This window comes from Synchiropus splendidus, chromosome 4 (genome assembly GCF_027744825.2).
Source record: "Synchiropus splendidus isolate RoL2022-P1 chromosome 4, RoL_Sspl_1.0, whole genome shotgun sequence".
Lineage (NCBI taxonomy): Eukaryota > Metazoa > Chordata > Actinopteri > Syngnathiformes > Callionymidae > Synchiropus > Synchiropus splendidus.
Window position 1 is genome coordinate 33,207,479 of NC_071337.1, and position 16,187 is coordinate 33,223,665.

Consider the following 16,187-nt stretch of genomic DNA (forward strand, 5'->3'; position numbering starts at 1 on the left):
AAGGATATAGAGGGAAATGTTTTGACTGATAACAGAAGTGTAAAGAAAGTAGACTAAGGGCAGAAGTTAACATATGTCAGCCACAGTTTGGCTTCCTGCCAAAAAAGAGTTTGCTGTGAGGATGTTCATGGAGAAGTACAGAGAAGGTCAGAAGGAGCACCATTGTGTCTTTGTGGACCTGGAGAAAGCATACGACATAGGCATACGACGAGTGCCAAGAAAAGAGTTGTGGTATTGTATGAGGAAGTCTGGAGTACCATGTTCGAGTGGTGCAGTGTATGGTGAGGTGTGCTGCAGGTGGTGTAACACAGGAGTTCAAGGTGGAGGTGGGACTGCACCAAGGCTCAGCTCTGAGCCCCGTCTTGTTTGCGATGGTGATGGACAGGTTGACAGACGAGGTTAGACAAGAAGCCCCTTGGACGATGATGTTTGCAGATGACATTGTGGTCTGTGGCGAGCAAGTGGAAGATAAGCGAGAGAGGTGAAGGTTTACCTTAGAAAGGAGAGGAATGAAGGTTAGCTGCAGTAAGACAGAATATATGTGTGTGAATGAGAGGAACTCAAGTGGACAGGTGAAGTTACAGGATGCAAAGGTAAAGAAGTTGGAGGATTTTAAGTACTTAGGCTCAGGGAAAGTGTGATAAATAGGTGAAAAAGCAGGTGCAGGCAGAATGGAATAATTGGAGAAAAGTGTCTGGTGTGATGTGTGACAAAAGTGTGTTGGCAAGGATAAAAGGGAAAGTGTACAAAATGGCGGTCAGACCAGCAATGTTATATGGTTTGGAAACAGTGGCACTGAGGAATAGACAGGAGGCAGAGCTGGAGGTAGCAGAGATGAAAATGTGAGGTTCTCTCTGGGAGTGACCAGGATGAATAGGATCAGGAACCAGTATATCAGAGGGACATCAAATGTCAGGTGTTTAGGAGACAAAGTCAGAGAGGCTAGATTGAGATGGTTTGGACATGTACAGGGATAGCGAGTACATTGGTAGGAAGATGTTGAGGTGGGAACTGAAGTGGAGGCAGAGGACAGGGTGAGATGGAGTAAGATGATCTGATGTGGCGACCCCTGAAGGGAGAAGGCCACCTTATGTACTGTAAAAATCCTGGCTGCACCTCAATTATCAACAATCATCATCGGGGTGCTGACATAGTATGCTGGGATTTCACATTTCAAGCGTTTTAGTCATTTTTCATGACAGTCTTTAGTGTGGAAATCTCTCCTTTTGTTATAAAACATCAGCAGTCTTTCTTCAGCCTCCCAGAGGCAAATTTGCCAATCCCAGAATGGTAAAGGAAGGTAGTGCCTTCCTCACTCTGTAATTGGCTGAAATTGGTTTCCTCTGATTAGCGCTTGATTTAATTTGGCCATCTCACGTTCAGAGTAGGCTTAACATCTGAGGGAAATAGGTGAGCCGTCATTTCACCCGGAGCTGGAAAAATGAGGTACCTTACTCTACCTGACTGGTATTTGCAAACTCACTTGCCGGAGCTTGGAGCAGTTGATGCAAAACACAAGGAGCACATGAAATATTCAGCACCTTCAAATAGAATAGAATAGATAAATTATTTTGTTCTAAATATTGTTCTTAGGCACTTATCCACCACCAAATAATCATTGGTTTTCGAAACATCTCCAACAAGCAACGGTCTCTGCTGTTGTGATCCCGAACCCTGCATGAGCGTCTATCCCTGGAGACTGAAAATGTGACTTGGTGTCGGCCACAATGGGACTTACGAGAGCTGCTGACCAGTACTTTGCGCTTTGCTTACATCTTTAAATGAGGCGGCCCAGTGCCTTCCAGATTGGCTTCCCTCCTTGCAATTTTCAGGAAAACATGTCTCTCTTCCAAACAACAGTTTATTACCCACATTATGGCTAATCTTGCAATATTCCACGTTCAAACAGTAGATCACAGTTTAATTAATTCTGTGATTGCAGAAAAAAATCACTTTCCACCTACTATACAAAGTTCCAACAACATGTGTGACGTGAGTCACCCCGACTGATATGCGTCACACTCTGTGCCAGTGTTAATCACCGTGTTGGTCAACATTCTTACAAGAGCCGTCTCAGCATGCACTGCACGGCTGAGCGGCTCTTTCTTCCTATATTGATGTCGCAGCACATTGTCAAAATCACATTTTGTGATATTTTCAGTGTTTTGATGCCATTTGAGTGATTTGCTGAATTTGCACCATGTATAAAAACTCAAACTTTCTATGTAAGACCTGTCCAGTCTGCATTCAACAGTATAGGATTGTGGAAGGGCTCAACCTGACAGTACTCATGTGGAAGTGTGCATGAACTAAGTGTCCTACGAGGAAAAAGTAACTGTCATCAATTAGGTGGACTCATGCACTTATTTCACTTACAAAGCAAGAGGCGCTGGACCCCATTTAATGTTCTTAAATTGTTAATTTTAATTTAATTAACAGACAACACTCTGGGGGCCACACCTATGCTTTCGTTGGTCGTCTAGTGGTGGGCCATTTGATTGAGACCCAGGCCATGAGTTTGAGACCCCTGGTTTAGAGAGTAAAAGTTTATTATAATGGGCCGTAAGTTTGGTTCGGAGTCCTGGTTAAGGTTAGCCGTTTGTTTTGGGTGGTTAGGTTGAGGCTGAGAGACTGGTGAAAGCATTATGTCAATGAGAGGTCCTCACAAAAATAGCAAAACAAATGTGCGTGTTTGTGTGTCAGCATGCTGTGTCTTGACTCATATGTTGCTCAACTCACTCCCTTGTTTTCAGCATCACAATGAAACTTTGGCATGCCTATTTTTTTACTCTGTCACACAAGTACAGTACTTTCATTATTCTATTCCATTCCAGTCATTCCCTTCTTTCTGTTGTTCAACTTGCATTTTCTCATTTTACCATCGTACCCTAGTCTCTCTAGACCTGTGTTTTTCAACAGTTGTGCCACAGCACACTGGTGCGCCGTGAGAGAATGTCAGTAGTGCCGTGGGAAATGATCCACCCATTTTGTCCAGAGATGAAGGTGGATGATATGATGACATTAAATCATGAACAATTAGAAGATACCAAAGCGAGGAGATTACATGGATATGGGTGCATTCTTTCTATACACTTTAGATGTATGTTGACGCTACTCGTAATGCTCCTCACACGTACGGCAAAGAAGCTGGACAAATGCTCAACTTGGAGTTGTTTTTAAACCTGATGTGCCTCTAATGTGACCAAACAACTTGAACCTTGATGACAGCATGGATTGTTCCTTGGTGGACCAGTGACACCAAAGACAGCTAACAGAGCGAATGGCTAATGTCACGTAGTGGTTTATAAATGAGCTAAAAATTAGATGCAGAACCAAATTAATACACTAAAAAATGTGAATAGAGAAAGACTCATTGCTGTTATGAAGCAAGATGAGGCAACAGATGCTAAAGATTTGTTTGGAAATTTCCAAACTAGAATAAAATCATGCAAAACACATTGTAATAAAATTGAAAAAAGTTATTGAAATAAGGAGGAGGAGGCTACATTTTTTTCATAAATTAAATGGGATTTTCTACAGAACTAATAGCACTTTGTCTGGGGTACGTTTTGCGGTGTGCCTTGGAATCTTTTCAATAAAAGAAGTGTGCTGTGGCTTAAAAAAGGTTGAAGAACACTGCTCTAGACTACATCAAATGAATGAGCTTGATCATGAAATATTGTTTTGTTTGTTGTGACTCATCTATGATCTGTACAAACCTACCAATGTCACGTCTCCACCTAACTGTCTCTGCACTTTTTAAAGGACATGGACAAGACCCAGACGGAGATCTTGCGTCACCACACCAGCATCAGTGAGCTTAAGAGGAGCTTTATGGAATCATTACCTGAACCTCAACCCAATGAGTGGGATAAACGTCTTTCCACCAGCTCACCATTCCGCACAGCTAACATCAATGGTCAGCTGCAGCAAGTGGTGAGTCTACCGTCATGTACTTAAATAATCCAAGTCATGGTAGTCTTCAACTATCTATGATTTAAGGTGTGTGGTGTGCAGAATTTAGTTACATATGTTTGACGTGTTCAACAATTTTCTAACATGAGCAAGTACACATAAATACACAAAAATATATCCACTACCAATAGCAGCATGATAATGGGTCCATCAGATTTGTGTGTTCTTTATGTGAGTCAGTCATAATTATAATGTCTGTCAATACATTCATATCTTCTTATTAGTGTAAATATGTGGACTGAGCATATGGTAAGTTCATCCCATTTTTTTCTCTCCCTCACTGCCAAAACACACTTTTTGAACCCCCTTCAAGCCTCTTGGCGTCTTGAAGCTTACAGATCAATGAATTGTGTAAACATAACTCAAACTCAATCAAGTGAATTACCAGGAAATGGATGAACATAATTGTTTCACATTCCACCATATGTTAAGATGACATTTCAATTCACTAAAGTGGTTCGGCCAGCAGATTATACACTTCGCGGGGCGTGGAGTCGGGAGCAGAAAGAACCACAGAAGTAGTGGGATGCAAGCCTCAGTTTATTCCACATGGATTCTCCAAACTTGAGAGAAGTTTAGCCATAGCAACAGACGAAGCAGCAACTCTTTGGGCCAACTGGTACCTGGTAACTGTTTCAAGATTCCCACTAGACACAAGGTCTTGATAAGACTCCTTCTTCAGTCGGACGGGTTCCCTGACAACTGGTGTCCACCAAGATGTCGTTGGGTTAGCACCCCTTGAGGCACCACTGAAGCGTACAGTGAATGTGGCATCAGCTTTGAGTACCGACCACTCATTCTTGATGTCCCCAATCTCCACAGCAATGCAGGAGTAAGCCTTACCGAGGTGTGACCCCTCTGACAGTTTCGTCCTGCAGACGTTCCCAGTTCACCATCAATACTGGGTTTGGGTTTATCTGGTCGGTCTCGAGGCTTCTCTTCTCTCAAACCTACAAATTTCATGCCCTCTTTCACCACGTCCATAGATCTCCTCTTTGGCCTTCCTCTTCCTTCTGCCCGGCAGTTTCAACCTCAATATCTTCCTACCAATGTACCCGTTATCTCTCCTCTGTCCAAACCATCTCAATCTAGCCTCTCTGACTTTGTCTCCTAAACACTTGACATGTGCTGTCCCTCGGATATACTCGTTCCTGATCCTATCCATCCTGGCCAGTCCCTGAGAGAACCTCAACATCTTCATCTCTGCTACCTCCAGCTCTGCCTCCTGTCTTTTCCTCAGTGCCACTGTTTCCAAACTGTACAGCATTGCTGGCCTGACCACCATTTCCTACACTTTCCCTTTCATCACACCTGACACTGCCGTGGACAGTTGAGCCTAAGTACTAAAAATCCTCCATCTCTTTATCCCCGTCCTGTAACTTCACCTGTCCACTTGGGTCCTTCTCATTCACACACATGTATTCAGTCTGTGACTAATCTTTGTTCCTTTCTTTGTGGACATACCTCCACCTGTCTAGCTTATTTTCCATTTGCACCCTGCTCTCACCACAAATCTCAACAGCACTGGACGTCTCCATCATCAGGTCCCACTGCCATTCCATTCTTCATCCTCTTCAATGCCCTTAAATGCTCTGCCTTTGCCCTCTTCACCTTCCTCAGAACCATAGACCACTCCGTCACCTCTGGGTATTCTCGCTTGCAGTTTATCTAATTCACTCCATAAGGTCTCCTTCTCCTATAGGTCACACCCTACCTGTGAGGCATAACCACTAACTACATTGAAGATGACCCCTTCAATTTCTAACTTGAGACTAATCACTCGTTTCACTTCTAGAACATTCCTGACTAACCTCCTCCTTCAAGATGACCATTCCTCTTGCCATCTACACCATGATAAAACAGTTTAAACCCTGCTCCGAAGGTTGTTGTTAACCCGGGCCTCGACCGATCTGGAATGACATTCATTCGTCTGATCCGCATCTTTATTTTGGCAAGTTTTTACGTCAGATGCCCTTCCTGACACAACCCTCTGCATTTATCTGGGCTTGGGTGTAAGAAGATACTGGCTTGCCACCCCTCACACCTTCATTGGCAGCAAGTCATACAGACATACGACCTAGGGAGCTCTGGTACCAAGTACACTTCTGAGCTTCCCAATGTTCTAACATGGTGTTTGTGATGGACAAACCACGACTAGCACAGAAGTCCTACAATAAAAAGCCATTCAGCTTCCGATTAGGCACACCGTTCTTCCTAATCACGGTTTGCCATGGGTGACCTTACAAGGAGCACTAGGCTCGGGACAACCCCCCGTGATAAGGTGATGGCCATGCTGCTTCGGTTGTTGCTAAAGCTAAACAGTGGTTGTTGGGTGAGTTTGGAGAATCCATGGAGGAAGGCTTTCGGTGGGCGCCAAAGTGCCTCTGGAAAACAAGCTGTTTAGTAAGGATGAAACACTGTACACTGAACACTTCAAATTGGGTTGTAATTGGTTGCTGGAAAGAGCAGTTTGAAGAACTCCTTAACACGGACATTCCACCCTGTGTAAGGGAGACAGAGCTGGAGGATGATGGGCAGTCTTTCTTGATTTCTCGGGCTGAAGTGTCTGTGGTAGTCAAAAAGCTCCACAGTGGCAAGGGAGTTGATGAGACTTGTCCAGAAATGCAGAAGGCGTTGTCTGGCTGACACGCATCTTCAACATTGCATGGATGTCTGGGTCAGTACCAGATTAGTGGCAGACTGGGGTGGTGGTTCCCCTAGTTTAAAAGGGGGACCAGAGGATGTGTTCAACTACAGAGGAATCACAGTCCTCAGCCTCCCTGATGAGGTTTAAGGTTTTCGATCGATTGTTGAACCTGAGGTTCAAGAGAAGCAATGCAGGTTCCGTCCTGGATGTGGAACTACGGACCAAGTCTTTACTCTCTCAACAGTTCACACGGGTGCATGGGAGTATGACCTGCCAGTCTACATGTGCTTTGTGGAGAAGGCGTATGGTCAGTTTTGTCCGGATCCTTGGTTGCAAGTGTGATGTCTTTCCGGTGGGGGTTGGTCTTCGCCATGGTTGTGCATTGTCTCCATTCCATGTCCAATTACATGGACAGGATTTTGACGGACAGCTCTGGTGGGGAGGTTTTGCGTTTTTGTGGCATGAGGATCCAGTCACTGCTATTTGCAGATGAATTGGTTCTCATGGCTTCATCACAGTGCGACCTTCAACTCTCACTGGATCGGTTAGCATCTGAGTGTGAAGCAGCTGGAATGAGGATCAGCGATTCAAGGCCATGGTTCTCAGCTGGAAAAGAGTGGATTGCTCTCTCCGGGTAAGGATTGTGTCTGTGCCTCAAGTGGAGAAGTTTAAGTGTCTTGGGGTCTTGCTCTCGAGTCGGGTGTAAGGCAGTTGGAGATTGGTCGATGAATTGGCAGAGCAGGGGTGTTATTGCAGTCGCTCTACCACAATGTTGTGTGTAAAGAGAGATCACTCCTGTGATTAATGTGAATAATTGTGTTGTATTAAATTATTGAATTGTGCCCTGCCTTGTTGTTGCTCCATCGACATTTTGCTGTTGGGTTCCACCCTGCTCAGAAACCCTCACAATAATATTGGTCTCAATATTAGCCAAGGCATATTGTTACATCCCTAGTTCTGTGTGCCTCTCTGGAACAAGATGGACAAATCACTCAGGAGTATCTGTTATGTTCATAGTTGATACCTTTGTGTGGGTCGTTTTCTTGACGTTCCGTCGCGGCGTTCTGTTAAACTTGGTCGTTATGGCAACCGGACGTCTTTGCATGCCAGCGTGATGACGAACTGTCTAGACGATGTCCTGTCACACTGAAGTGATGACGTCGGACAGCGAGTTTCAGGACAGTGGTGTTTGCCGTGACTTGTTGACAGACGGACGTAGCCACTTTTTCTTCATTTTTGTTCCCACACTGAGGCAGCATCTTGTAAGTATTGTTTTCCTTTGTGTTAGCGGTACGAGCGTCAGTTACGCGAAAGTTGTAGTCGGAGACTCACGTTTTTGTCTGCGTTGAGTGTTAGCATGCTACGTGGCTAAATTAAGTCATTTATGCTGTAGATGCTCTTGTGTGTCATTCCTGTGGGATTGTGACCAATGTTTTATTTGTTATTTCAGTTCACAAAAGTCCCATAAAGCCTTTGGAATAATCCTACTGTTTCCCTGAGTTTTTTGGGAGTGTTTAACTGATCGGAATTCAAGTCCGTGAAAGTATCATTCCGCGTTGTATCATTACCCAATTGTGCTGAGGAATTAGCACACAACGTGCTAATTAACGTCATAATGTGAAGTGCGAAATTAACTCATGACAGACAACAGGCTCTGGTTTCAAAAGTTGGCATAGACTCTGGTGTCATGTAAATGCTGCAGCAACGACTGGTGCATGTAACTAAACAGAAATCCATCTCTACATGCATCACAATTATCACAACAAATACAAAGCCAGCTGTTGTGAGACTCTATCTTTTACATTGTTTGAATTTATCCATCCATGCTCAAAAGTGTTTGCAGAGTTTGTTTTATTAAGACATCACCTGCATATGCAGTGCCTAGCTTTTCAAACACCAATGGTTGATTCCAACGGTAAGGTCGGGGCAGTTCCATTTACACGTTTAGCCATTCAATGGAAATTCAGCTGTGACAGAGTAACAGCATGACTCAGTCAGAAGCAGGCCTCACAAGTGAGAAATAATTGCCTCACAGAGTATAAAGAGACATGAGGAAAGTGAATCAGGTCCTGACAAAATACCTGGCTCCCTTGTAAATAGTAGCTCAATTTCAATTGTAATTTTTTGTGTCATTCAATAAAACATTGTGACAATGGTTTGATTTGTGATAATAAGTAATAACTTGTGTGTTGATCTGATCTGAGGCATACATGTCTCTGCTACACGCCTCCACCTATTAAGGAGGTGGGTGTTCAGAGCTGCGCTGGAGGCAAGCACAATCTGATGCCACATTAATTGTATAAAAGAACTAGTTTAAAGGTTTTTTAATAATAGGAGAGGTAACCTTCATACACATCTGTTGTTTCTGTTTGTTCTCTCTATTCTGATCATTGGGGGAATTGTGGAGGGAAATACTGACCCAAGAAATTATCTATTGCGATCAAAAAGTAGTCATTGCAGTACGTCGTCTATCAATCTGTGCATCTAAATGGCCCTCATCTACCCGTAGTCTCCTGCTCTGAAGACCCAGAGAATCACCATCTCAGACATCACCAACTCTTTGAGGGGGACGGTTGCATCCAAAGAAGCACCCTTACTTCACACTGAAACCAAGACCATCACTTACGAGTCTGCACAGGTATAAATAATTTTAGAAGGAATGCTGCAACCAGTTTACAAACTAAATTGTGTCTTCAAACAGCCTATCGACAACCAAGAAGACAAGGAATCCGGAGTGCTCTGTGCACAAACAATCACCTCTGAGACCATCAGCACCACCACCACCACTCAAATCACAAAGGTTGGACTTAAATTGGTTAGAAATTAAATTTCATTGTGAATGTGTGTGTGTGTGTGTGTGTGTGTGTGTGTGTGTGTGTGTGTGTGTGTGTGTGTGTGTGTGTGTGTGTGTGTGTGTGTGTGTGTGTGTGTGTGTGTGTGTGTGTGTGTGTGTATATATATATATATATATATATATATATATATAGTTCGTCTGCTCACTTATGCTGCAAAGTGCTGTCACTCTCTCATACAAACTTCACTGACAGAAAGTGTTGCATATAATGTGTTGCCTACCTTGAATAACTGTGAGTGAAACATGGCATCATAGACTTACTTACTACCTAACCTAACTTCCTCTTAGTTTTTTTTGAGCACTTTGGCTGTCAAACAAATCTTTAACACAACACAACCTCAACTGTGTGAGTAATTTTTGTAATTTTACCCTACTTTATACAACAAGCAGACTTGTCTGTGTCATCATTTGGTATGAATGCAGGTGGGTTTGTACATTCATATTCCTTTTTATTAATGCTCTTGCAGACAGTGAAAGGGGGAATCTCGGAGACCCGAATTGAGAAAAGAATCATCATTACTGGAGACACTGAGATTGATCATGACAAGGTAAATACATCCCTGTAAGTCCTTCAAATATGCTTTGTGCATTTGTATTAAAGATACAATTTGCTTTTGACCCGTTCAGGCTTTGGCACAAGCAATTAAAGAGGCCAAAGAGCAGCATCCTGACATGTCTGTCACCAAAGTTGTTGTGCACCAGGAAACGGAAATTTCTCCAGAGTAAGATCTTTGGAAGGTTGGTTTTGCGCACACATTCTATTGCTTCTCTCGAATTAGTACAAAAAAATAGTGTAGTTTTGTCGAATGAATTAACCTAAGAAACATTTCAAATTTAATTCAGAAACAAGATAAAATGATTACCAAAAGATAGTATCATAAAATGATTATTCTGCATTTGTTTGTTGATAAGTAATCTTCATCCCCTGCTTCAATTCCAAACTTCAGTCTGAAATAAAACAGGGATAATGAAATTCTTGCCGTGCCTCCTGTCTGCCCTTCCAACATGATTGATTCACTTATTTAAGCCTCCTTTATAAAATTTCTCTCTATTCGTATATGCAAAAATATGGAAACTAAACCAAAACAGATCACCACCTCTGTGGCAACCCCGTCCTTCCACTCTGCAACAATTCATTGTGCATATGTTCCAGTTGTGCACACATAAGCTTGCATCCACAGTACATGCATCATGTAGGTCTCTGTGATTGTCATGTTGCATCGTGACAATCAGTTGGAGACGAAATAATGACTGGAGCTTGGAATAACTTGGAACACTAACCAGGTTTAATGTAGTTCTTCTTAACTTAAAAAAGTAAATGGGTTTCCAATGTTGGAAATTTGTAACCATATGTTAAAGTTAGGGTGTTAAAAATGGCAGACAATACTAATTTAAAGATGGGCAAGAACATGTGGAAAAAGTTAGCTGGAGACGGTTGATATAGATCACATCCAGTGTGCGTTTCCATGCTTTTTTTGCCAGTATTTATGGAGTGCAGTGACTTTCATTAACAATTTTGATTGAAGCCAAATCTTGAACATATTGATGAACTATATCCCCACTTTAAGACCTCTTTACAGAAACCCCCAGAAATGTGTCCTCTGAGGTCAGCCTCTCGTTTGTTTGTTTGTTTGTTTGTTTGTTTTCCGAATTTCAGAACTCTGGGAAGAGGTGAATTTTGAAAATGTTTTTAGTGAGGAGTGACGACCAAAAAGTATAATACCATGAATTCAATGTCTTTCATTGTTATAGCTCTGGGGCTCTCACTGTTCAAGAGAGCCTCTGTTGCTCCAACTAGTACAGTTTGTTGTGGAATTTCCTGACTACAATAAAGACCTTGTAGATAGAATTGTCTTTTATGAATATTTGTTGAAGAATCTTTGCAAAGAGAGTGAGAGCACAAGTTCACAGTATTAAGTTGACACTCTCACTGAGGAATTCTCAGTGAACACACTGTAATCACTGGACGGGACGGGTGGAACAACAAGGAAGATAACAAAAAAGAATGTAGCAACAACCTTGAGCAACTGTGAGAAACTCAGTCTGCACTCAGTTCTGAAGACATGGAGAAATGGTACCAACAAAAACATAGAAGCAGCCTTCACCAGTATTTATTCATGTCACGTCACTTCTCCTTTCTCTTGTGTGTCATTTCAGACAATTATTCTCCCTCTGACATCATGAACTACATGACTCCAGGTTAACTCCAGGTGCCAGAATTATTAGCTACGGTAACTGGTGAAAAAAAGAATTGGACAGATGAAACTTCATTCATTTCCTACATTTTGTCTCTTGCTTTTTTTTGTTTTGTTTTAAAATATTTTTATTTATTTACTTGTAAACGTAGAGACAACTACCCGTGAGATGTACTTGTGCTTGTACATGTTAATGTTACACTTATGGTTTTCCTCCCAGCGTACCAAGTTTTTTTCTTGCATCAGCCAAGGGGCATATGTTTTTTGACGCTGTAAGTTTGAGTGTCTCTCCGTGTACAGAATAATTTGAAAAGTTTTGAATGGATTTCCATAAAATATTTAGGAAATGAGTGAAATGGCACAAGGAACACAGGACACAAGTCATACACACTCCTTGTGAGTATCGAGTGGTCAAGGGATTTTTTTAGAATTCAGCACTCTTTCTGCCATTGTCTGGGTTCAATTCCTGCTTTGGGAATTTAGTTTAATTTCTTTAAGCAGTTCGTTGTTGGTGGATGTGTGTGCACTCTGAGTGATATTCTATCATGCTAATGTTCTTGTGTTTTTTAGACACAACTTAGTGTGTATTTTTTGTTGCATTGAATACTCATTTCACCTTTCAGAGTTGTATTTTGTTTGTTTGTTTGTTGTATATATATATATATATATATATATATATATATATATATATATATGTATGTATGTATATGTATACACACACACACATTCCCGGGTATTTATGTTTATATACTTGAAGTGTCTGTTTTCTATGAGTTTGGATGTTGTGAGGCAACAAACTGAATACCATAATAGGTGAAAAAGATCACTTTTTAGACAATTTTTATTCTGTTTTTTTTTTTTTTTTTTTTCACTGTAACTTAGAACTTTGTTTAGCTGTCTGGTTATAAAAGAGGGTGTCTTAAACTTTTTCATTTGCTTGTCATCTCTCACTGATATGTATTCAAAACACAAATTTGTGAGGTCGTATAAAACCTGAAATAAAAAATATAAAACCTTTCTCAAACCAAATGTTTCCAACTTGGTCTCAAAGCAATTTGTTCTGTGGTCACGAAATTTTATTTATTCTATTTTGTCATCCATGCTATCACGTAAAACAGCTTTCTCCTGGAACTGGAACCAGACACAAGGTGTTTTGACTGATGTTTCCTGACAACCAAAATGAGTGCATTCTCTTTATGTGTTCATGGTCTTTATAGGTTTATATCCATCTGAAAGTTGAATGCAATCTTGGCGACATAAGTGTTTTTGACTTGATATACACATATTGTTCTCCTTCAAGCTTCCACGGATCACAGTGAAACTGTGTTGGAAGTTTTTGATTTTAAAACGTTCTAGTACTTTGTGATATCCACGCAGCTATGAAGTCTATAACTGCATCCTTTGCGTTAAAAAATCTTTACAAGCTTCGCCGAAGGCACCTGAACTTAAACACAAGTGTCTTCATTTTCTGCAGTGCATTGTGGGACAAAGTAAAAGAAGACTCCTGCACACTTCAGTGGCAGGACCATTCATTTATGTTGTTTTCAACTGAACGTTTTGCGGAACAAATGCATTTTTTTTTTTTTTTAATCTCAAGATAACACAAAATTGGTGTTGTATCTGACAACATGCATAAAATAATAGACTACATGTGCGTGACCGTACAACAAATTACCTTGAGACCAGGGTTTCATTGTTTGAATAAAAATGATTATGCTGTTTTTGTTCGATGGATTTTCATGTTTGTTCTCCCATGATCATTCATATAACATGGTCATGATCACATATTCATTGTGTGAATGGTGTTCTTGATCGTGATCATCTATGATCAAGAATGATCTAGATGATAATAATCAAGAACGCAATGCACACAATATCTTTCAAAAGATGGATTGAATTAACTGAACTCTTAATTGAAACCAGGGCATAATACTCATGCAATTGAGTCATACTTTTAATTGTCATTGGTATTTATTAAATATATTTGATCATTTAGTATTACTGGAAAATGTGTGTTCTTATTGTCTTGCATTGTAGAATGAGTGAAAATGAACACTTGTGAATGTATCACAACATCCTAAAATACTGTCTATCATGGCACATAAGAATACTAAAAACAAATCAATAATTAAGTGTGGTTTACACCATGCATCATCCCATCTCAAGTCCAACTTACCCAAAGGCAGAGAACAATTAATTTATATTATTTCATGTGTATTTTCATGCTATAAATTTTCACTTATACTGGCATTACATGGAGTTCTTTAATGAAGTCATGAAAACTGTGAACACAGTCAACAACAAAAACAAAAAAACATGGGCATACAGTTTATAAGGCTGTTAGCTTGTTTTTTGTTGCCCCAGGAAATACAAAACATAATTTACATTCTGTATGTGTGCTGACACACACACACACACACACACACACACACACACACACACAAACGTTTGTTTTTCAATCATTCGTGGGGAATTGTGAGGTATATCGTTTCATTAATGCTTTCACCAGCCTCTTACCCTAAACCTAACCATCCAAAACAAATGGCTAACCTTATCAATGACCGAACCAAACTTAAAAAGAAATCATCAAGAAATCATGATGGAGTTATTTTGAAGTCTCATCCTCAAATCGAGGCTTAACCTTGGGGTTCAGCCAAATCACCCCACAATGTCATACGGTTCTCACAAGGATAATATTTCTCTAGAATTGGTCCCCACAAAGTACGATAAACAAGCCCACTTTCATGTGTATATGCCCAAAAATCAAAGTAGAAAATAGAAACTCAGTTTATATTACTTAGCGAGCTCCACATAGAAAGCATGCAAATGATATTAGATTAGTGTATATGCCTTCTTCATTGGAAGTTGAAGTTGTGCAGTGAGTGGATTTTTTGTTTACAGAGCTTTTGTCATGTAATAAATAAAAATAAATAAATAAAAAGAATAAAACGTGTTCTTGCATGATCAGTATTGTTGGGTCGCATAATTTGTGGAAATGCTTCCCAGACACAACACAAATATTCAACAATTAAAATTCTTCAATGTAATGTGCAAATGTTATGAATCGTCATAAAGCATGTGATGATGCTTTATTTTGCTCCCTCTGCCCAAAAATGCCCTGTTTCTGCTTTTTGTCTTGTCTGCTCTGCGTTTGATTTATCTTGGAGCCTCTTAATGCAAGCCTCGCTGAGTCTAAAATCATGGAATTGCCCACTGGACGAAACGTTAGATACAGTTAGATACACTTGCAGTTGGATTATCTGCCTGTTGATCCTTCCCATGGAGGATATTGCAGACATGTTCATGATTTAATTTATGATAACAAGTTACCTGCTGATTGGTCTTGGCGGTTTTAGTTGCTCAAGTTCTGTGATGTATTTTTTTTTCCAAATCCCACTCTGTGCACCCTATCACAGGAACCTAGTTTGGGAGTTGCATTTTTTCTCCCTCTTGTTCTCCATTTCTCATCTACGCTAGCCACTCCATCCGAGAGACATATGTCTCTGTAAAGTGTGTCTACCAGATGGGGCAAATGTAATTTCGTTGTTACTATTGGACACTAACATGTCCCTGTGTGTGCCCTGTGATGGACTGGTGACCTGTGCAGGGTCGCTGGGATAGGGTCCAGTTAACTGACAATGTATGTACTTGCGGATCAATGAGGCATCCTTTCATCATCATCATCACGTAGGTAAAACATACCAAATTCACTATGTATTCATTTCAAGGTCCTTTATGAAGTTCCACAGAAAAGCACATTCTGATGTCTTCATACTTCGCAAATATTTGAAACAAGGAGAATTACAAACATGATGAATCATCATGCGTCTCACAAAACGCACAGTGCTAAATATATATCACATATAAAAAATATGATTTTACCATTCTGACTCACGTGGTTCAGCCAAATCTCCGCACAATGTCATACAGTCCTCACAAGGACAGTATTTCTCAAGAATTGGTCCCCCATAAATACGTTTGTACCATATCTGTAAATATGGTACAAACCATATTTGTAAATATGGTACAAACATATTGGTTTATGATAGATCAGCATAACAAAGTATAAGACAAAGTACAGACACAAAGACTGGATGGAGGGCGTACCTTGTGTCTGGTACACAATATCACACACAATTGTCCATATTTAGTATTGTAGGCTGTTTGACGACTGGAAATGTTGCATGTTTTTCCAGAATTCGAGACTCTTGGCTGGGTCACCATGACACAGACTTTTGCTGGACAAAACAGATATTTCGGTCAACTCCATATAAGAACCAGAGACTTGGCTGAACATTCTGTTTGTGCAGGGTGGTTCTTATCCTTAAACCTGACCAAATACTGTGCATGCAGATCTTTATCCAACATTCCACTGGTGCTGGAAAACAAGTTAAGTCCATGTCCCTAAGGAAACTATTTAAATTATTCTCCAATATATTCTCTCCTTGGTGGGTCTTTCGGCCCACACACCAAAACTTCAAACAAACAATCCCTTTTAATTTTTATTGTAAATGAT

General features: G+C 40.6%; 1 protein-coding gene across 2 annotated transcripts in view; it reads left to right on the forward strand.

The window, feature by feature from the left end:
• The window catches only part of epb41a (erythrocyte membrane protein band 4.1a), a 55,524-nt gene extending 42,984 nt beyond the window's left edge, over positions 1-12,540 (forward strand). The window contains exons 15-20 of one of the 2 annotated variants that reach the window (XM_053862661.1): positions 3,766-3,936; positions 9,132-9,260; positions 9,324-9,422; positions 9,944-10,024; positions 10,104-10,214; positions 11,634-12,540. In XM_053862661.1, the coding sequence (XP_053718636.1) occupies positions 3,766-3,936; positions 9,132-9,260; positions 9,324-9,422; positions 9,944-10,024; positions 10,104-10,202 (579 nt within the window). In that variant the 3' untranslated portion in view covers positions 10,203-10,214; positions 11,634-12,540. The remainder of the gene's footprint in view (positions 1-3,765; positions 3,937-9,131; positions 9,261-9,323; positions 9,423-9,943; positions 10,025-10,103; positions 10,215-11,633) is intronic. The other variant, XM_053862660.1, reaches the window with a different exon arrangement.
• The last annotated feature ends 3,647 nt before the right edge of the window (positions 12,541-16,187 follow it).